Source organism: Aquarana catesbeiana, linkage group LG10 (genome assembly GCF_042186555.1).
Source record: "Aquarana catesbeiana isolate 2022-GZ linkage group LG10, ASM4218655v1, whole genome shotgun sequence".
NCBI lineage: Eukaryota > Metazoa > Chordata > Amphibia > Anura > Ranidae > Aquarana > Aquarana catesbeiana.
The window spans coordinates 218,374,522-218,396,977 of NC_133333.1; the positions used below are offsets into that span (position 1 = coordinate 218,374,522).

General features: G+C 43.4%; 1 protein-coding gene across 1 annotated transcript in view; it reads left to right on the forward strand.

The window, feature by feature from the left end:
• PRDM10 (PR/SET domain 10) overlaps positions 1 to 22,456 on the forward strand; it is a gene marked incomplete in the record, with an annotated part of 110,322 nt that overhangs the window by 43,896 nt on the left and 43,970 nt on the right. The window contains 4 exon segments of the mRNA XM_073603323.1: positions 2,117 to 2,281; positions 2,386 to 2,445; positions 10,243 to 10,350; positions 17,495 to 17,750. Coding sequence (XP_073459424.1) covers positions 2,117 to 2,281; positions 2,386 to 2,445; positions 10,243 to 10,350; positions 17,495 to 17,750 — 589 coding nt within the window.

Here is a 22,456-nt window from a genome sequence, read left to right on the forward strand (position 1 = left end):
GAGCTTTGGTAACATGGAGATAACATTTTTAATAAGAACGAAGGAGGCACTCTGTAAGTTCAGACGGAGTCAACTGCATGTTCATATACATTATATACATAAATAATAAGTGTGCATCCAAACAAATCACAAATAATATATAAATGTGTGAAAAAATGTCCGAAGAAGCAATAAAGAAAAAAAAATCTGAAATTAAACATTATGAGAGTGAGTCCATCAAACAGTTGTATGAAGGATTCCAGTCTTCCACTGATGAAGTGAACACTTCTTGACAAAATAGATATGATCACCTTGTGCCCTCCTCCACAAATATGAGTCTCTTACTGGGTTATATTGATCCCTTATAACAGAGATCAATAACGCATGTTGTTAAATGATTCCAGGTATTCAGCGATAGTCCACATTGGACCGCCAACCATTGTTACTCAGATGGCTCCCAAAGTAGTTATACCGGGCCAGATATCAGCATAAAAAACAATTTATAGAGATTACAGCGCTCGCAACACTAACTTATCAAAATAGTGTACGAATGTGTCACAAAAATATTCTCTTATAGTGCTCTTAAGCTACAATTTAATACATGATGTTTGCAACAGAGTACAGGTTAATACCAATTGAATATATGAACAATAATAAGAAAATAATATAATAAATTAAATAACATCCAAAAAAAGTGCTCTTGTGCTCCAATCTTCTACAAAGTGCAACATGCTCCAAATTTCCACTCTGTGGTGTGACACACTCCCCTTCTGTGTCCCCACTCAGCAGATCTATTGGACCCCTAGCTTTTCAGTCTCAGGGTCAAACAAGCAAAAATCCAACAGCACTGATGTTAACAGGTCCAGAAAAGATCTCCCCCAGCACAGCAGTTTATAAATGGAAAGAAAGGGAACTAATAGTAAAGTACTGTAAAAAAAAAAGGTGTTCATTGCACAAACATTGATTCCTACTTACAAAACTCCAAGATCAAATAGGCATGTGTATTACTCCAAGAATACAATCGGGAACGCCGCATCCAGCATGCGTTCCACCAAAACTGGAAGTGACGTTGTATGGGCTCGGCACCTGAAATTACGTCAGCGCGTTTCGCCCTCCCACAAGGCATCATCAATAAATCACCATAAACTGTATTGGGAAAAGGAACAAAGGCCACACGTAGTGTAAAACTGCTACTACGGCATTTATTTAAAATAGAGATAGGTACATACAATTTAAAATCGGATCAGCATACAATACAAACTCCACACTGGAGAAGCCTCGGCGGGCATGATGACGTCAAGCATCTCCCATACCGCATGTTAGCACATTATGACAGACTTACCTGTCAAAGGTTGCCCTCCAGTACTGCGTTGTCAGTGAAGGGGTGCTCCCATCTTCTTCCGGTCTTCCTTCCAGAATTGCGCTGTTTGGCCACTTGGATGGTAAAGCCACAAGGACATCAGTCCCACCCATGCTCACGAGTGTCACTTCATCATGGCACACAGTAGGTGCCGTAAATGTACTCTGAGCTGCACATGCACAGCTGAGTGTACATTACCACTGACTGACAGGGGAAAGCATTGAAGACAAGGTCTCTTCTATCATAAAACCCTGCCTGTCCGTGTTTTTTTTTATAATTTTGAGTTAAATACCACATTAATGGATTTGTGTTAATTAATCAGTTTAGGATTTGTAGGACTTTTTTACAGTTAGCAACCTTGTTTAACCCCTTAGCAGCAGCAGCACGCATGTATGTGGCTGCATGGGGTCTTATTCTGTGCTGCTACATATGTGCTGCTGCATTTTGTTGGGATTGCACTCAGTTGCATGTCCCCAGCACACAGTGATGGTGTTGTCATGGACCACTCCCAGTCGCTGAGTGACGATTGGGTGCCACGATCACAGAATCAGGAAGCTCATGAAGGCAAAATGTGCACTGGTGTTTCCGGGCCTGGCTACAGGTACAAACAACATGTAATGCTCACATATGTAGTATATCCATGCACATCAAGAGTAGGAGAATTTATTTGTTTTGTTCTGTTTTTCCTTCGGCATGAAGGAGTCCATACCAGATCCTTGCTAGAATGAAAGACTGATTTTTTCTATCTTTTTTTTTTTTTTCTGTTGCTTTCTGCAGGTGCATTTTGTACCAGATGGGGGCACCGTGGCACAGATTGTATACAGTGATGACCAGGATCGCTCCTCGCAGCAGGTGGTGTACACGGCCGATGCCTCATCATTCACATCGGTGGACGCCTCTGAACACACCTTGGTCTATATCCACCCTGTGGATGGCTCTCAGGTAATTGCTGAAGATGGGAAAGGAATACGAACATTGTAATATAACTTTTAATCAAATTATTAAAATAAATTTTTGTTTTGTGTGTTTTTTTTTTTCTTTCCAAGACTCTCTTCACAGATCAGCCACAGGTTGCTTACGTTCAGCAAGATGCTACTACCCAGCAGGTACCATTCCTGTATTAATGTTGCTACAACTCATGGTTTTTGAAACTTTGCTGCATGTCACTTTTGTACATGTTTACATTTCTTATACATTATCTCGCACAAAACCTTCACCTAACTCTAAGCAGCTCGCAATTGAAGTGAAAAAAAAATATGCCATGATCAATACAGATAAATCAATCCTACCTAGTGCATGAAATCATAAACTATATACCCATGCACCTATATCAACATGAAAAATTACATAACAAAGTGTAAAAAGAAGTTGGGGAGTGTTCCGCACAGATGGTTATGTGTACTATAATGAGAGCTGCTGCCTCCACTGAGACGCCTACCTATATAGGGTCCATAGGAAAAAAAATCAGGGAAAATAGTGGGCGTGGCGCTGCTCTATAAATGTGTGTTTAAAGTGCTGGTGCTTGTGCACCTATGCTCTATCAGAGTACTCTATTTAATAAGCTTAAGTGAAATGCCGCAATTGATGTGGATAAATACACATTAGGTAAAGTGACAAGTGCTAAATGTATAGTGACTTTAAGCACATGTTATGACAGTCCAATTGAACAAACAGATCCTAGTTCCATGTGTGTTGGTTAGTATAAACAGAAAAACATTTTTTTCCAAATAAAAGTGACAAGTGCTATTTGTGAACAAACCACACAATGAATAGATATATGCAAACCATCAACGATGAAATAAGCAATTAATAAAGTGACACTTAGTGAAACTTAAAAAATATATTGCAGCAATCTGGATGAATTTATGAATAATCAAGTCCTGGTATTGTTAATCAGTCCATATATGTTGAAAAGATATAAAGCAAACATTCTGAATTAAAGTGACTGGTGCCGTTTATCCGTGCTTGTAAACAGATAAAAGTGCAGGTGCTCCACTCTGTGCTCCCCTATGTTAATGCTCTCCGCTCAAGGGGGTATCACGCCTTCACAGTCAAACTGCTGTATTTTAGGATACAAGTCCCCACTGCTATATATCCTTGCTTCTTTATACAATTGGCCCCTTCATCTCAGTATATGCAGTATGTGCCCCTGACATGTTTCACCCCGCCCACTGGGACTTGATGCACATAAAAACCCCTGTTCTGCTCACTTCTCCCACCTCTGTGACTAAGCCTCGGTGGGCAAGGTGAAACGTGTCAGAATGTGGCCGGAGGCCACATACCAGCATAATTATTCCTAGAGCAACAGACGGCTTGAGCACCATCTCACTTCTACACACAACAAAGTGTATCACGTAAAAAAATTGATCAACAAAGTGACCACCCCATAGCAGATTTATTGCTACAGGGCAGCAGTTCTGTGCAGAATCGTGTGTGTGTATATATGTGTATATATATATATATATATATATATATATATATATATATATATATATATATATATATATATATATATATATTGATTAGTGGGTGACGGCCAATGGATGTCCGCCAGCACCACCGCCGATTTTGAAGGAGAGAGGCTGGACAGAGCTCTGCATATATAAACAACGCAGAGCTCTTTCCTAACAGCGGGAATGTAATGGATTCAAATCCATCACACCCCTTAGTGAAAGCAGCACACAGTGTACACAAAAACACTGGTTAGGCACACATTTAACCTTTTGATCACCCTAGATGTTTAACCCCTTCCCAGCCAGTGTTAGTATAGTAACTGCATATTTTTAGCACTGATAACTGTATTCGTGTCACTGGTTCCCACAAAGTGTCGGACTGACTGCCGCAATATCGCTCCCCTATGTTAAGTATGCTATAAGTCGCTAATCGCCACCATTACTAGTATAAAACAATAAAAATAAATGAATAGTATATACTATGTATACTGTATACTATATATACTGTATACTATAGTATAGTATACTATAGTATACAGTATATAGTCAATAGTTTGTAGATGCTATAACTTTTGCACCAATAAATATACGCTTATGAAGATTTTTTTTTTTTTCTTTACCAAAAATATGTAACAGAATACATATTGGCCTAAATTTATGAAGAAATCTGAAAGATTTTTTTTTTCTTTTTATTGGAAATGTTTTATTTTTTTTAAACTGTTGGTCTTAATTTGTTTTATAGGGCAAAACATAACCCAGTGGTGAACAAATACCACCAAAAGAAAGCTCTATTTGTGGGAGAAAATTATATAAATTTTATTTGGGTACAGTGTTGCATGACTGCACAATCGTCAGTTAAAGTAATGCAGTGCCGTATAGCAAAAAAAAGTCCTGGTCATGAAGGGGGGTAAATCTTCTGAAGGTCAAGTGGTTAATGTAAAAAATCAAAACACGAAGTCATCAAGTGTGAACATAAAAATGAAAAACTAAACGCAATATGTTGTAAAGAAATGAGTGTCCATAAATGTCCTCTTCTAATATCTTTGTTTGATATGTGAAGTCATAAATCTACACTGGTGCCAAAACAGCTGTGACCCCCACCTTCCCCAGGGGGGACACTCACATCTTCTTAAATAAACCTTGAATAAAAAGGTAATTCAGAACATGTCCCCTTTAACCACTTCAGCCCCGGAAGATTTGGCTGCTCTATGACCAGGCCATTTTTTGCGATCCGGCACTGCGTCGCTTTAACTGACAATTGCGCGATTGTGCGACGTTGTACCCAAACAAAATTGACATCCTTTTTTTTCCCCACGAATAGAGCTTTCTTTTGGTGGTATTTGATCACCTCTGCGTTTTTTATGTTTTGCGCTATAAACAAAAGAATCGCAGTAAGCGTATATTGATTGGTTTGCGCAAAAGTTATCGCGTCTACAAAATAGGGGATAGATTTATGGCATTTTTATTATTATTTTTATTTTTTTTTTTTTACTAGTAATGGCGGTGATCTGCGATTTTTATCGGGACTGCAATATTGCGGCGGACAAATTGGACACTTTTGACACATTTCTGAGACCATTGACAATTCTACAGCAAGCAATGCTATAAAAATGCACTGATTGCTGTATAAATGTCACTGGCAGGGAAAGGGTTAACACTAGGGGGCGATCAAGGGGTTAACTGTGTTCCCTAGGTCTGCTCTAACTGTAGGAGGATGGGACTTAAACGGGGGGGGGGAAGAGATCGGTGTTCATACTTAGTATGAACACACAATCTCTCTCCTCTCCCCTGAGAGAACCGGGATTTGTGTGTTTACACACACAGATCCGGTTCTCGCTCTGTCATGAGCGATTGCAGGTGCCCGGCGGACATTGTGCCCGCCAGGCACTTGCATCGGCTACGGACACGCGCGCGCGTCTAATACAGCGTCTTAAAGGGCCGATATAGAGTTACGGCGGCTCGCCGTAATTAATTTTTTTTTTTTTTTTTTAAATAAAAATGTCATTTTTTTTTAACCTGCTCTGTGCAATGGTTTTGCACAGAGCAGCCCTGATCCTCCTCTTCTTGGGTCCCCCCGCCAGCGCACTGGGCTCCTCCTCTTCTCTGTGTGCCACCATAGGAAACCGCTACCTATGGTGGCACAAATACGCGCTTGATCCCGAACCATGCTCTGTGTAGCCATTAACGCACAAAGTGTGTCTCGGCCCTGTCCCCTGTTTCCTCATCATTGGATTTAAATGACAGCAGCAGGACCCAGTGGCTTTAATTGGAGTCCAGTGAGGGAGAGAGAGCAGCGCTTGATCGGGATTGGGCTCGGTTAAGTATTTGGGGGGGCTGACAATAGAAGTGTGTGTGTTTTTTTTTTTTTTTTTTCACCTTAATGCAGAGAATGCGTTAAGGTAAAAAGCCTTCTGCGTTTACAGCCACTTTAAAGCCAGAACAGGGCTAACTCCATAGGTAGATTCAGCTCACGTGATGCAGAGATCAGCCAGAAAAATCATGAACTCAAAAAAGATAAAAGAAACCACAGTGTTCTCCATAACATCTAACAGCTTTATTCTAAAGATAAAAGTTACATGCAGATGTGTTAAAGGGTTTGGAAACCCTCCTCCTTTTTTTTTTTTTTGTTTCTCATAAGAATAACAAACATGCCTATACTTACCTGCTCTGTGCAAAAAAAAAAAAAAAAGATCCTCTTCTTTCCGGGTGTCCCGCCGGTGCTCCAGTCTCCTCCTAATCTTTATCGGGTGCCCCAACGGTAGAGCCGCTTTCAATGGGGGCACCCATGTGGACCCGCTCCTGAGTCCTGCTGCTGAGTCCATTGACACAGACAGCGGAACTCGGCCCCACCCCCCCGCTCCCGTGTCACTGGATTTTATTGACAGCAGCCAATGGCTCCTGCTGCTATCAATCTGTCCAATGAGGAGAGAGACAGCGGCTAGAGCCAGTATGCTCGTGCACATCTCTGGATCGGATTGGGCTCGGGTAAGGAAAAGAATGCATTAGGGTGCAAAACCTTGTGCCTTTACAACCCCTTTAAAAGCAATCGGGCTCATATAGTGACTGTAGGAAAACATCTCTCAACCGCTGGAGCAGTACAAACTCTCACTGCTCACAGAGACACACTGTGCTGTCACCTCCAGCCAGTTCCAGACAATGACTCTACCGATTAAAAACTGTCACTAGACACTGATACAACATATCCCTAAATGCCGTAAAGTGATACTCAACACACACTTTAATATACAGTATCCCTTCTCTTTATGTATGTGGATTATGGCACTGTATTTATTTATTTCAATAAAAAAAAAAAAATCTAAGTACCTTTTTTTCCTAATCGATATACAGCTGTCACATGACCTAAATATTTCCAAGCCTGTCTGTAGGGAAACAACAGCCGGAGGAGCTTCTACTTTGTTTTAAATTGTCATACAAATATGTATTTGAACTCAAATCTTTATTATTTTGTGCAAAAACATGGTGTGGACTATCTTGGGAGAGGCTCCACTAATCACAGCCTGTTTCATGCCCCTCCAGCCTGCGTTTTATTGTTTGTATGTGGTTAGAATTACAGGGAGGTTATGCATCCATCAATAAACATGTCATATCCCACCTACATAGTGTAGAGCTGTTTAATGTGCATAGAGGAGGAGGGAAGGAGTGGGCTGTCATTTATTCGGAGAGTGTGTGTGGAATTCTATAGTCACATGGGCTGCCCAGATAAGAAAAAGGCGGCATGAACATCTTAGAAGGGAACTAAAACTCAGTAGATATCTACAGATGGTCTACACAATCTCAGGATGCAGCGGGGACACAGACAAGGAGGGAGGGACAGATCACAGCAGAATCAACCAGGTTTTTTTGCAGCATACAGAAAATGAATCCCATAGTGACTGAGGAAAACTTTTGGTGGATCACCGTGCCGATCTGACCAGAAGTGGAAGCAGGTACCTCTCAAAACCAGGTACCTCTCAAAACCAGGTACCTGCCCCCCCCCCAAAAAAAAGTGCACAAAGCAGAAGAGTTGGGGGGAGAAGGGCATAAAGCTCCCCTTTAAGTCAGAGCTCTCTGTATCAATGCACACATCTCAATATATTGCTGAGATCCAGCACTGCATTGTGGAATGTTGGGGTGTCTGATCTGTTTCCTCAGATTTGGAGATTTGCATGAAGCTTTCAAACCATTATTTTGACATCAAGTGGTATGTACCAAACACCTCATGACAATTGTTTTTGCTTAGTACTCTTAGTTTATATAGACTTTTTTTTTTTTTTTTTTTTTTTTTTTATGACAGGTGCATTTTAAGGTTAAAGTTCATGGGAAGAAGGCTGTAAAGACCTTCACTGGTTTACACCTCTATTTAGATTTTACCACATTTTCACCTTTCATTATGTTTCCAGCCAAGCCTTTTTGTGCTGCTGATGTTGTGGAGAAGGATTAGAAACTCGGGTCAGGTTTTCAGTGCGGTCTATAACACCAGTAGCTTGAGCGCCACTCATTTTCCTGGACAGGCAGAGAAGGGATAACTTCCCAATGCAGCAAGCAAGCATTTGGAGTTCCTTCCTCCTTATCCAACCCTACTAGAACTCCATTTTACAACTGTGCACCCAGCTAACAGGCACACTGTAGCCAATGATCCCCAGAGATAGCCCTTCTCTCAGTTATCCCTGGACTGCTGAAGGCGATATAAAAAGGTCTCCAAAGATCCCTCAGCAGGCAGGATGCTGATACCAGACATTGGAGAATGGACCAAAGAACTTTATCTCATGAAAATGGAAGAATTAACACCCCATCTACATGAGTGCTGCCCACCCTTTATCACAACATGGGGTACTCTGCCCTTAGCAGGAGGAAGGCAGATCTGATTCCCCTATACAGTAAAACCTTGGTTTGAGAGTAACTTGGTTTGAGAGCGTTTTGCAAGGCAAGCAAAATGTTTTAACAAATTTTGCCTTGATAAAGAAGCGATGTCTTGATATAAGAGTAGCGTCATGTCACAACTGGAGTATAAAAAAGAAGAGAGGAGCCTCTAAGTGTAGCAATATGGTTACATTTAATGAAGGTACAACATTTAGCAACTTATTGCTACACTTAGAGGTGCCTCTCTTCTCTTTTAGACCTTGTAAAAAAATGCTTTGATATATACGTGCTTTGGATTACAAGCATTTTACTGTATAGATCTTTAGTGAGACCTCATTTAGAATGCTGTGTCCAGTTCTGGAGACCTTACAAAAAGATATTGATAAGATGGAATGAGTCCAGAGACGAGTGACAAAAATGGTGAAAGATCTGGCAGATAAAATCTATCTAGAGCAACTTCGGGAACTTAACATGGACAGTCTGGAGGAAAGAAGGGAAAGGGGAGACATGATTGAAACCTTTAAATGCATCAAGGGGGTGAATAAGGTTCATGAGGGCAGGTTCAATATGAAACCAAAATCAAAAACACCAGGGACATGACCTCAAACTAACTGGAGGAAAGTTCAAAACTAGTTTTAGAAAGTATTCTTTTACTGAAAGGGTAGTTAATGGTTGGAATAAACTTCCAGCGGAGGTAGTAAGACAGTCAACAGTAAATGGCTTTGAACATGCTTGGGACAAACATAGATCTATACTCAGACAAAGTTAACCAAAAAAACAAAATAAGAAACAGGCAGACTTGATGGACTACTCATCTGCCTTTTTTTGACGTCCCTTTTCTATGTTATCCAACTTTTCCTATAACACCTACATATCACACAATACTAAATACGCTGTTGGGCTTAACCCAGCTGGACCCCCCCTTCTCTTTTACCCTCCCTCTCCTTTTCTGTCCCCCCATAGTCCAAGCACAGTGGTAGAGACAGAATGCCCCCCAAGTGCATTAAACACTTTGTCGCCCTCTATATGGGGCAGTATACTGCCTGCTCATCCCTAATATATTTAATATGTAAATGTGTGGATTGCAAATTGCAACTACCTCAGATGTTACTATATTATTGGAGGGGAGGTGTCTGGTCCTCGCTCTTGTGCATTTTTTTAAAATTTATTTTGAAAAATTTAATAAAATGTAATCTTTTAAAAGAACTATCAGGGATTCCAAGTAGGGAGGTGGAAGAAGTATATAAGCACTGGATACAGCTGCTCCTTAAGCATGTGGTGTTCTTATTCCCCCCCCAATCTCTTACTTCATCATGCTGGGCTTCCTGGTCACTGAGAAGGAAGTGAGGTCATATAGGGTCTTGAGACTCCTTCACTGTATGAAGACTATGACATTTTGGGGGAAGTGTAGAGTTCAGTAATTCTTGGCACAGTGGAGTACATAGTGGCAGGAAAAGTTCCCCTTTCCCCAGTATAGGGTAGTTGGGCTCTAGCAGAGTGCTGTATTGTGGCCATAAGCCAGTGCCTAACTGAATAAGCCTATCTGTGTTATGAGACTGATCACCTCTCATGTTGTTGTCTTTGTTCCAGGTGACTGTGTTGCTTCCCGCTTCCCAGAGCATGAATACCGCTAACCTGGCAGTTCTCAGCAGCGTCCCAGAGTCCACCCAAGCCATGTCGTTGGAGCCTATGTCACAGGTAAGCCTACGCATTATGTAGGTTAGCAGGAGATTTACATACATTTCTGAATAGAGTTGATAAGTGATAGGACTCCAGGTAAAAAGAAGAACTACATTTTGGATGCTATACAGGCATACCCCACTTTTAAGTACACAATGGGGTTTATTTACTAAAGCTGGAAAGTGCAAAATCAGGCTCACTTCTGCATAGAAACCAATGCGCTTCCAGGTTTTATTACCAAAGCTTAATTGAACAAGCTGGGGTTAGAAGCTCATTGGTTTCTATGCAGAAGTGAGCCTGATTTTGCACTTTCCAGCTTTGATAAATTAACCCCAATGTGTACTTAAAAGTGGGGTATGCCTGTATATAAAAAAATATGGCAGTCAAAGAACTGCCCTACTATGCCTTGTGCTGCCCCATGTCCCTGTGTGAAGGTGGCTATCTTGGTAGAAGAGCAGTAATTTACTTTCTTATGTCAGAACTGCACCCATGAGGACTAGTGAAGTAATGACAGAGGTGGAGGAAGCACAGTTCTACAGAATGGATGAAGCAGAGAGATCCCTGCACTACAGGTTCTTGAGTACAAATACCTCTCCAGCAAGGAGAACCATGAGCAGCATAGTAGTGACAGCCACAAATCTGTTTAGAATAGCACTCATAGGCAGCAGTGCATTAGATGAACTTGCACTGCTGATGTACAGCTATGAGAATACAGACGAATTTCTGACAAAAAGTCGATTTTTCAGGGCACATTCTCAACGAAGTAGGAGTCCTACGTGACCTGAAACTTTGCACTATCTACACTGTGATTTGATGTTTTCAATAATAATAAACATGGACTTAAAAGATCTATGGTGTGCTGGCAATATGTTTCTCCAGTGTTTCATACAGGTTGACCAGTCAGCAGTTGCTACAGCACCCTTTAAAGCGGACCTTCCCCCATACCCATGAAAATTACTCCCCATATGCCAGTTACCTTTAATACTTGGTTATCCAGGATAAACACATTTATAAGCCCAGCGAATCCTGCTCTGTCCTTTTCTCTCCCACTGCTCCTTCACTGCACATCCCGTTCGAGCTGTGGGTGGCCGCTGCGTGTCCCATTGGAGCAGTGTATGGCCCTGTCGGTAGCTTCCTGTCTGACATCTTTCTATCTAAAAACCAAAGGGCCCAGGGGGAAAATTGTCAGCCAAGCAGTGGCTGCATCTAATCAGATCCATTCCCTGTTTGGTGCCAGCTGTCAAAGTACAATAGCCAGTGGCAGGAGATTCCCCGGTTTCCTTGTGTATACGTGCCCCTTGCTTGTGGGGTGGAAAATGCCTTGGCTGCTTGTGATTGGCGGTTTGTGGTGACGGCTTCCTGGCAGGATAGCTCAAATGGGTTTGGCATAATAGAGTTCACTGATCAGACATGCAGATCAGCTGACCGATTTACACACTGAATAGTTTTTATTTTAACATCTGTTTACTCGAGGCAGCTGGTTCTGCTTTAGGACCGATTCACACTGATGCAGTGTGAGAACCACAGCGATTCCTATGCGCTTCCCACAGCACAGTAGAATCACAGGCAGTTCACACTGTGCTCTGCGAAACACTGCGGATGTCAATATAAAGTTAATGACACCCCCAAATTGGTTCGCAGTGCAAACTTTTGAATCGGATTGCATGTGTCTGAAAACCCATGCCATCCGATTCCAATGCAGACAAAAAAAGGGTACTGAACGTTTTTGGTGCAGATCCAGTGCGAATTGAGCCATACATTATGTATGGCTCAGTTCACACCGCACTGAATTTGCATGTCATTTGTACAGGAATACGAAGCAAATCCAGTACAAATGATATGCGATGCGGCGGACCACATCAGTGTGAACCCAGCCTTAAAATCTAGTAATGCCTACAGTGGATATAAAAAGTCTACACACCCCTGTTAAAATGTCAGGTTTCTGTGATGTAAAAAAATGAGACAAATATAAATCATTTCAGAACTTTTTTTCCACCTTTTCAATGTGACCTATAAACCGTACAACTCAATTAAAAAACAAACTGAAATCTTTTAGGCAAGTAAAAATAAAAAAATAAAATAATGTGGTTGCATAAGTGTGCACACCCTTTTATAACTGTGGATGTAGCTGTGTTCAGAATTAAGCAATCACATTAAAACTTGTGTTAACTCATTTAAAGTGCCTCTGATTAACCCCAAATAAAGTTCAGCTGTTCTAGTAGGTCTTTCCTGACATTTTCCTAGTCGCACCCTACAGCAAAAGCTATGGTCCCCAGAGAGCTTCCAAAGCATCAGAGGGATCTCGTTGTTAAAAGATATCAGTCAGGAGAAGGGTACAAAAGAATTTCCAAGAACACAGTGAAGACAGTCATCACCAAGTGGAGAAAATATGGCGCAACAGTGACATTACCAAGAACTGGACGTCCCTCCAAAATTGATGAAAAGACGAGAAGAAAACTGGTCACGGAGGCTGCCAAGAGGCCTACAGCAACATTAAAGGAGCTGCAGGAATATCTGGCAAGTACTGGCTTTGTGGTACATGTGACAACAATCTCCAGTGTTCTTCATATGTCTGGGCTATGGGGTAGAGAGGCAAGATGGAAGCCTTTTCTTACGAAGAAAAATATCCAAGCCCGGATGCATTTTGCAAAAACACATATGAAGTCTCCCAAAAGCAAAATGAGAAAATGTTATGTTCTGATGAAACCAAGGTTGAACTTTTTGGCTATAATTCCAAAAGATATGTTTGGTGCAAAAACACCACCAAAAGAACACCATACCCACAGTGAAGCATGGTGGTGGTAGCATCATGCTTTGGAGCTATTTTTCTTCAGCTTGAACAGGGGCCTTGGTCAAGGTAGAGGGAATTATGAACAGTTCCAAATACCAGTCAATATTGGCACAAACCCTTCAGGCTTCTGCTAGAAAGTTGAACATGAAGAGGAACTTCATCTTTCAGCATGACAACGACCCAGAGCATACATCCAAATCAACAAAGGAATGGCTTCACCAGAAGAAGATAAGTTTTGTAATGGCCCAGCCAGAGCCCAGTCCTGAATCCGATTGAAAATCTGTGGGGTGATCTGAAGAGGGCTGTGCATAGGAGATGCCCTCGCAATCTGACAGATTTGGAGTGTTTTTGCAAAGCACAATGGGCGAATAGCCAATTTCAGATGTGCCATGCTGATAGACTCCTACCCAAAAAGACTGAGTGCTGTAATAACATCAAAAGGTGCTTCAACAAAGTATTTAAGGGTGTGCACACTTATGCAACCATATTATTTTATTTTTACTTCCCTCCACCGAAAAGATTTCAGTTTGTTGTTCAACTGAGTTGTCCAGTTTATAGGTCACATTAAACCGGAGTTCCACCCAAGAATGGAACTTCTGCTTTAAGGGAAGGTGACCCCCTGACATTCCACATTTGCACATTTGGCATGTAATTTTTTTTGAGGGGGGGAGTGGAAACCCACGGTGCTGGAAGTAAGTTGACCTCTCCCCCCCTCCCTCTCGGCAATCATCTGGGACCCATCACAGGTCCCAGATGATTTCCCGGCCAGTCACAGCGCGGCTCGCGCATGCGCAGTGCGTGCCTGGCTGTGTAGCCCCAGCCGGGCGCCCACAGTGACAATGCCAGCGCCACAGAGAGGAGGGGGAGATGAGCGGGGCTTCGTTCCCCTGCATCGCTGGACCCTGGGACAGGTGTCCGATTATTAAGTCAGCAGCTGCAGCATTTTAATTTTTTTTTTTTTTTTTTTTTTTTTGTCGGAACTCCACTTTAAAGGTGGAAAAAGTTCTGAAATTATTTATCTTTGTCTCATTTTTTCACATCACAGAAACCTATAAACTGGACAACTCAGTTGAACAACAAACTGAAATCTTTTAGGTGGAGGGAAGTAAAAATAAAATAATATGGTTGCATAAGTGTGCACACCCTTAAATACTTTATCAGGGGTGTATAGACTTTTTATATCTACTGTATGTCACAATAGGCATTTAAATCCCAGGATTGATTTATTTTTTTCGGAGCTGTGGATGCAGATATCTATAATGGGCAATGTTTTTATTACCTTGTTACATACGATGTAAATCAGTACAGCCTGCAGCCGATAAGCTGCTTATGACGTTGGTACAGCAAGGGCTCACTGCCTGGGTTTGCTGCAAATTTTAGTTGCATATTATGTGAATTATACAGCCTGCCGCTATGCACCTTCTTCTAATGAACTGCCATTGTTGCAAACACCAGAAGGGCTCACCGCCTGCATCCAGTGCAGTTAGTTACATATGTTTGAATTATACAGCATGTAGTCTCTGCACCTTTTTCCATTGTTGCAAATACAGAAAAGACTCGGTGCTCACCAGTGCAGATTTTAGCGGCGGCTCACACATCTGTAGTGCTGAAAGATTAATGGGCGCTCAGGAGGTGTGACGATTGAATGGATAAAAGAACAGTACACAAGTCTCTCCTCAGGGGGCAGCAGCAGCTTATGAATTAATCATCTTTCCAATCATCCCACGCTTCACTTGGAGGCCAGGCAGCTTCATTTTAAAGGCACGGTGCTCTTTCTTTCTTTTTTAATCAGACAAAAGCTTTAAATGTTGTACCAGCTGTGCCAAGTCTAACCCTTCAGCTGAAGGGGCATGTAAGGTCAGCCGACTCTCTGCAGGCTAACTGTTTTACAACTAGCTGAAGAAAACAGGCCTATGTGCTGCAAAGAATAAAAGAAACGCATACACATTTGTATGGTTTTTCTTTACTTTCTTTACCTGACAAATATTCTGTATTTGTCAGGTAAATGCAGAATATTGCAAATTTATATTTAGTATTTTCATAGGTATTCAGCAGGTGTAACACTTGGCTTCTTTTCACATATTAAAGAAGAATTCCAGCTGTGGATATTTTATACATAGTTACAATGGTCCATACCTGACCAATGCCCTGGAAGCTGGAAATCATTAAAGTAGCTTCTGCTGCTCCAGTGATCTCCACTTGCTTGTGGGTCCCGCACCTAGCGGCTGCCCTGCTGCATTCTGAAGACAGGAGGTTGGCTGCACAACGTGAATGACTGCAGAGCATTCTCTGATTGGATGTGCTGGAGAGGCGAGGCGGTGATGTCACGCTTTCCACCTCTTCCAGTCAGAGAATGCTTTGCCGAGTGGCCAGTCTCCTGTGTTCTTAAAGGAGCAGGGCACCTGCTAGGTGCAGGAGATCACTGGAGTAGTCGTGTCTACATCTGTGACTTCAGCTTCCAATGGCATTGGCCAGGTATGGTATATACATGGTTATATAGGTCCAAGCTGGAGCAATGTAACTATGTATTAAATATCCATACCTGAAACAAATAAATAAATTGTGTGTAGGTATAGAGGGTCATATAGTGGAAATCAAGTGTTTGTGGATCAGGCTGCAGTGTACTGGAGGCACAGAGAGATCCATCCATCCTGGGGATTGTAATGCATGCGTTTTCTGCCTCCTATTGGGAAGGTTGAAGCTCTGGAATGCCTAATACTTAACTCTGGGTGATGGCTTTCTCATTTCCACTATTTGCGGATTTGGATGTCACATAGATTTTTTACTCTTTACAGATTGATGGGTGATTTGTTGCACTTTAAAGAACTGATTTATGAACGTTTTTCGTAATTATGACACTTAATTTATAGCACATTAATTTTTTAGTTTTTATTAGGCACTTCTATATTAAGTTTATGCATTACATAACTTATTTCTTTGGTAGGCTTTGCATATATTCTGTGATCTGTTTAGAAATGAGATATGTTGGTTTCTTGCTGGCTGCCCCCATATTTTTTCCATTAGCGCAGACTGTATATTATTTATTTTAGTGAAAATATTTTGGCAATTGTTTGATTAGTGCAAAGAAATTCAGAGCGGTCCTGTGTCCTCCGTACACTTCCTGTGTTATGTTGTGCAAAGATTAAAGCCTGGTACACACCACTAGGTTTTTTTTTTGTTTTTTTTTTCGTTCATCCCGGCGGGTTGAACGAAAAAAAAACAGACAGCTCTGGTCGGAGCAGCTCTACTAAGGATCCGACGTTAGTGCAGCGATCTCTGCTGCTGTTCTTTTGTGTTCTGACCCCCCCTCCCCCCCAGTCAGCACTCTCAGCCATTGGCTGAGAGGGTGGATCTGGAGTCGGTCGGCTTCTCGCTTTCCAGCATTATCATTCAACAGAAGCCGGCCAAACAGCCGGTTTCTCTCGGACTGGCTGCTGCCACACACACAAACCGAATGTTGGCCAATTTTTACAGATTTTCAATCCGATCTGAGCTGGTCAGGTGATTCTGCAGCTCTTGGTAGGGGAACACTCAACAGCTGAAGGCAACGTGCTTGACGTCGCCTATAGACTCCCATGGCATTGCCTGTGCTCCCTCCTCTCCCCTGAAGTAGCTGCTTACTGACACAGAAGAGCTGAAGCTGTAAGATCACCTGACCAGACTGGACTGGATTAAAAATAAGTGAGTACCTAGATCTCTTTTTATACAAATTAGGTAGGAGGTAAAGGAGGAGGAAGGGAACACTTTTAAAGCGGATCTTCACCCTCATATTTAAGTTCCCTCCTCTCCACCCCCCCCCCCCCCCCTTCCCTTACATGTGGAGTGCACTATTATTTTTCTGTTTGTTCATTTCCTTTTTTTTCAGTTCAGCCCCGCTCCCTGCATGTCATGCCTAGGCGAATGACGTGCACTACCCTCCCTTTTGCCTCCTGAGATATGCATGACACGTATCCCAGGACTCATTGTGCTCCATTGAGAAAGGAGGAGCAGGGTGAGGCTAGCAGCACATCATCACAAACCCACAAGAGCCAACGAGCCTCTCGATGATATCATATAAGAAGATGGTGGCGCGGGACGCAACAGTGCAGATTTCTGAAAGGATTCTGCATGACCGCGCTGGATCCACTAGATGGGTGAGTATCTGAAATGTTCATCTTACAAAATTTTTCATGATACCATCAAGGTAGGCAAGGGTTTGGATAAAAACCATGGGCCCTGTTACCTGGGCATTTGTTCAAATCCACCCCACTGGTAGTCTGTTGTAGGGGAGGGGGTGGAGCAAAGTCAGTCATTGGCCACTGGTAGTAAAAGCAGTATTTCTAGTGAAGTGTATGTGTAATCCATTTTGTTTTAATTTGCGGTAATATTCAGGCATCGTTATCGGTGCACGATGGCAGCTTACCTCCTGTGGAGGGTGTGGAGAGCACAACAAACATGACTACTTTGGAAGGTCCGAACACCAACTCGCAGGCCAAGGATGATGAGGATGAGGATGACGAGGATGATGATGATGATGACGATGACGACGATGATGATGAGGAAGAGGATGAAGATGAAGAAGGGGAGGACTCTGATGCGGATGAATGGGAACCTGACCCACCACGGCCATTTGATCCCAATGATCTGTGTGAGTTTATGGTACATCCAATGATGTGTGTTGACTGATTTCTGTTTTGTATTTTGTTTTAATGCCAAGTTGAAATTTTCCTTCTCACCATTGTTTTAAGGGCTGGAAAACAGCATTTAGATTTCATCATTTCCAGAGATATGTGTTGGACTCATCAATGTCCTCACTGTCTACACTGTTTATATACCCCGATACTTCTCATTCACTGAGCTCACCTCCCACTAGATTACCATCAGCACTATGTGGGAAGAGGAGAGGCTGTGTGGGAAGAGGAGAGGCCTACCGTAAGACATTGCCAAAAAAAATGACAGTAGCAGGTGTCACAGAGGACAGCCAATATCATACAAGCGAGATGAGGTTTGAAGCAGTCTGTTCATTGTATGTGCTTCTGCATTAATGCTAGTTCACTTCAGCAAGATACAGTAGTTCAATTTGCTTTAAAGTCGTTATTTAACTTTCTTTCACTCCCATGTTGCTCTGTGGCCTTAAAGTAAACTTGTTGCATTGCAAAGCAAATACAATTCACAGAAGATGGTCAGAGACAGCGAACATGTTAAAGAAGATGGTCAGAGACTGCAGACGTTATACAGGAGATAGTCAGAGACTGCAGACGTATGATGCAGGAGAAGGGTCGGAGACTGCAGACGTATGATGCAGGAGAAGGGTCGGAGGCTGCAGACGTATGATGCAGGAGAAGGGTCGGAGGCTGCAGACGTATGATGCAGGAGAAGGGTCGGAGGCTGCAGACGTATGATGCAGGAGAAGGGTCGGAGGCTGCAGACGTATGATGCAGGAGAAGGGTCGGAGGCTGCAGACGTATGATGCAGGAGAAGGGTCGGAGGCTGCAGACGTATGATGCAGGAGAAGGGTCGGAGGCTGCAGACGTATGATGCAGGAGAAGGGTCGGAGGCTGCAGACGTATGATGCAGGAGAAGGGTCGGAGGCTGCAGACGTATGATGCAGGAGAAGGGTCGGAGGCTGCAGACGTATGATGCAGGAGAAGGGTCGGAGGCTGCAGACGTATGATGCAGGAGAAGGGTCGGAGGCTGCAGACGTATGATGCAGGAGAAGGGTCGGAGGCTGCAGACGTATGATGCAGGAGAAGGGTCGGAGGCTGCAGACGTATGATGCAGGAGAAGGGTCGGAGGCTGCAGACGTATGATGCAGGAGAAGGGTCGGAGGCTGCAGACGTATGATGCAGGAGAAGGGTCGGAGGCTGCAGACGTATGATGCAGGAGAAGGGTCGGAGGCTGCAGACGTATGATGCAGGAGAAGGGTCGGAGGCTGCAGACGTATGATGCAGGAGAAGGGTCGGAGGCTGCAGACGTATGATGCAGGAGAAGGGTCGGAGGCTGCAGACGTATGATGCAGGAGAAGGGTCGGAGGCTGCAGACGTATGATGCAGGAGAAGGGTCGGAGGCTGCAGACGTATGATGCAGGAGAAGGGTCGGAGGCTGCAGACGTATGATGCAGGAGAAGGGTCGGAGGCTGCAGACGTATGATGCAGGAGAAGGGTCGGAGGCTGCAGACGTATGATGCAGGAGAAGGGTCGGAGGCTGCAGACGTATGATGCAGGAGAAGGGTCGGAGGCTGCAGACGTATGATGCAGGAGAAGGGTCGGAGGCTGCAGACGTATGATGCAGGAGAAGGGTCGGAGGCTGCAGACGTATGATGCAGGAGAAGGGTCGGAGGCTGCAGACGTATGATGCAGGAGAAGGTTCGGAGGCTGCAGACGTATGATGCAGGAGAAGGGTCGGAGGCTGCAGACGTATGATGCAGGAGAAGGGTCGGAGGCTGCAGACGTATGATGCAGGAGAAGGGTCGGAGGCTGCAGACGTATGATGCAGGAGTAGGGTCGGAGACTGCAGACGTATGATGCAGGAGTAGGGTCGGAGACTGGGAATTCTAAAGGTGCGCTTGGAGACCTTTCCTTTGCTCCCCTGCTATTCCATTTGTCTACAGAAGCCAAAAAAAATCCAGTATTTTGCTTATTGAGGATCATGTGCCTAACACGACAGTGCTGAGCCATTCATTGCTTTACAGGGAGGCCTTAGCATTGGGAAAGTACAACTCTGGCAACTTGTAGCTTACTCAGGGCTTTCTTTTTTCTCCCTGTGGCTAGATAGAGTAGCGGGGAGCTAAGGGAAGGTGAGTATATTCTTTTGGCAAGGGCTACAGTAATGCTGCGTACACACAAGCGGACTTTATGGCAGACTTTGTCCTGTGTACTTATCCACAGACTTTATGACGGACTTTCCGAATGAACGGACCTGCCTAAGTCTGACGGATTTGTACGTGATGACGTACGACCGGACTAAAACAAGGAAGTTCATAACCAGTAGCCAATAGCTGCCCTAGCGTCAGTTTTTGTCCGTCGGACTAGCATACAGACGAGCGGACTTTTCGGCCGGACTTGAGTCCATCGAAAAGATTTGAAACATGTTTCATTTCTAGGTCCGTCGAACTTTTGGGGAAAAAAAGTCCGCTGGAGCCCACACACGATTGAATTGTCCGACGGACTCCGGTCCGCAGGACCAAGTATGCCTTAAAGTCCAGTCGTGTGTACGCGGCATTAACCAAACTTGTTGCATTGTTCTGCGTGGGCAAACCACAGATTCACATTAAAACAAGAAATAATGTTTTATTTGGATCGTTCAGTCAGCAATAAGATGCATTTTGCATATAATACGGAGAGCAGATTTGTGTTGTACTGACTGTTAATACAATCTATGCCTATCACAGTGGTGTGTGGAGTCTTCATTCCATGTCTTCCTCAGGAGGGTTGTCTGTACTCCGGGGAACTGGAAGGGATTAGCACAAGTTAGAGATATATTTGATGATTATAAGATGCTTATTCTTTAGGGACTTCAGCCTAATGCATTCCCCCTTCAGCCTGCCTTCTAGGTGATCAGAGCCTCCAGATCTTCTTGTAGCTGCCCCAGGGAGAGAATGTTGCTAGGAGACTACAAGATCTAATGCCTTAGAAAATAGTAAATTATAAAGCAGTTTAGATCTGTGTTGGGCAACCTGTTTTATTGGGAGGGGGGTGGAAGAGGTATCAGAAATGGGCACAGATAATCCAGAGGGTCTCGTGTTGAAATATAAATATATATATATATATATATATATATATATATATATATATATATATATATATATATTGCGAAGATCTAAAACAAGAACATTGGTTGCTTGGACAAACTAGGAGCGCAGATGGAGAGAGCGCACGCAGGTGCGATGTGTAGTGTTTTTTTTTTGAGCTTGGACCAGAATGGAGGGAACAATGTAACAAACGTGGGTCAAAGTTCCATCGATTCACAAAATAAAGAATCCACGTGCTCCAAACTCCAAGCAATGATTTCACTCATCAGGGTAGCACCACACATCCCAGCAGTCCAGATAGCGGCACACAGCCAATGCAGAACTACAAGTCCAAGCGGTCAGTGTCCAACTAGTAGCATGCAGCCAGCCAAAAAAAATTAATTGGGATTTAGATATATTTTTATACGATAATGCCAGTTATCTATAACCAAATTTATGAGCCATTCAGCACTGTAGCAATGAGAGTTGGTTGTAATGTGCAGAGTTAACTTGGGAAAGTGGTTCACAGGTACAAACAGTCCACCTGCTCAGCAGGGAACTTGTCCGCTGATCCCCACCAAGCAGGGTAGATAGCTCGTCCATGTCCGCTGCGCTTATGCCAAGCAGACACAGCCCGCTCTCTTCTCTGCCATCCGATCTGATCCGCCAGGCGGATTGGGAACGGATCCCCATCTGTCTGTTTTTAACGGATAGGATCAGATCTGATGTTGGTGGGTGTAAACAGACACATGTCTGCTCCATAGAGGAGACTGGAGGGTCCGATCAGGTTCGCTTGAAAAACTGACACGATGGGCCTGCTAGTGTGAAAGGGGGTGTAAAATAAAAACCCATGGTTTCTACAAGCTCCAAACAATGATTTCAATCGTCAGGGTAGCACCACATATCCCAGCAGTCCAGATAGCGGCACACAGCCAATACAGAACTACAAGTCCAAGCAGCCAGTGTCCAACTAGCAACACGCAACCAGTATGGAACTACAAGTCCCAGAGGTTCTAAGCTACTTCTATAAATTTCCATCTAGTCTAGTTTTAGCAAGACTCTGTAGCCATGAGCTTCTTCCTTACCTATCACTAGAGTAACTTTAAGTATACTCTGACTCTTTTCTCTCGTTCAGCAGTCACAGAATATGTGGAATCCTGTGCCCCCTGCTGAATCCCAAGACCCCCCTATGTGGACACAGGAACCCATTTATCAGCCTTGCAGCTGACCTATTTACACACAGACACATGGACTATATTTTGTTTAATGTTGGTTTCATAGACGCTGCTTATTTTACTTTAACCCTTTTACTGCCACCACTGTAGAAACTACACCGTTGGCTTTGTTATTTTTTACATACTTCACACACCCCCATTACTTCTAGTGCGCCCCCACAATGTTTCCTGGACTCTGTGTGACCATCGGTGGGCCTGGGACCAGCATGGAAGGTGCCGCCACTTAGAGGGGAGGGAGATCAGTAAACGTCCATTCTCTGCTCTCCCTTTCCTGTTACTGACTCTGGAAGCGACATGTAAACCGTCACTTTCAGGTCCTGGTGTCACTTTCCTTGGCTGGGGAAGAATCTGCTGTAATGGAGTGTGATTTATTGGAGGGCAGTTCACACA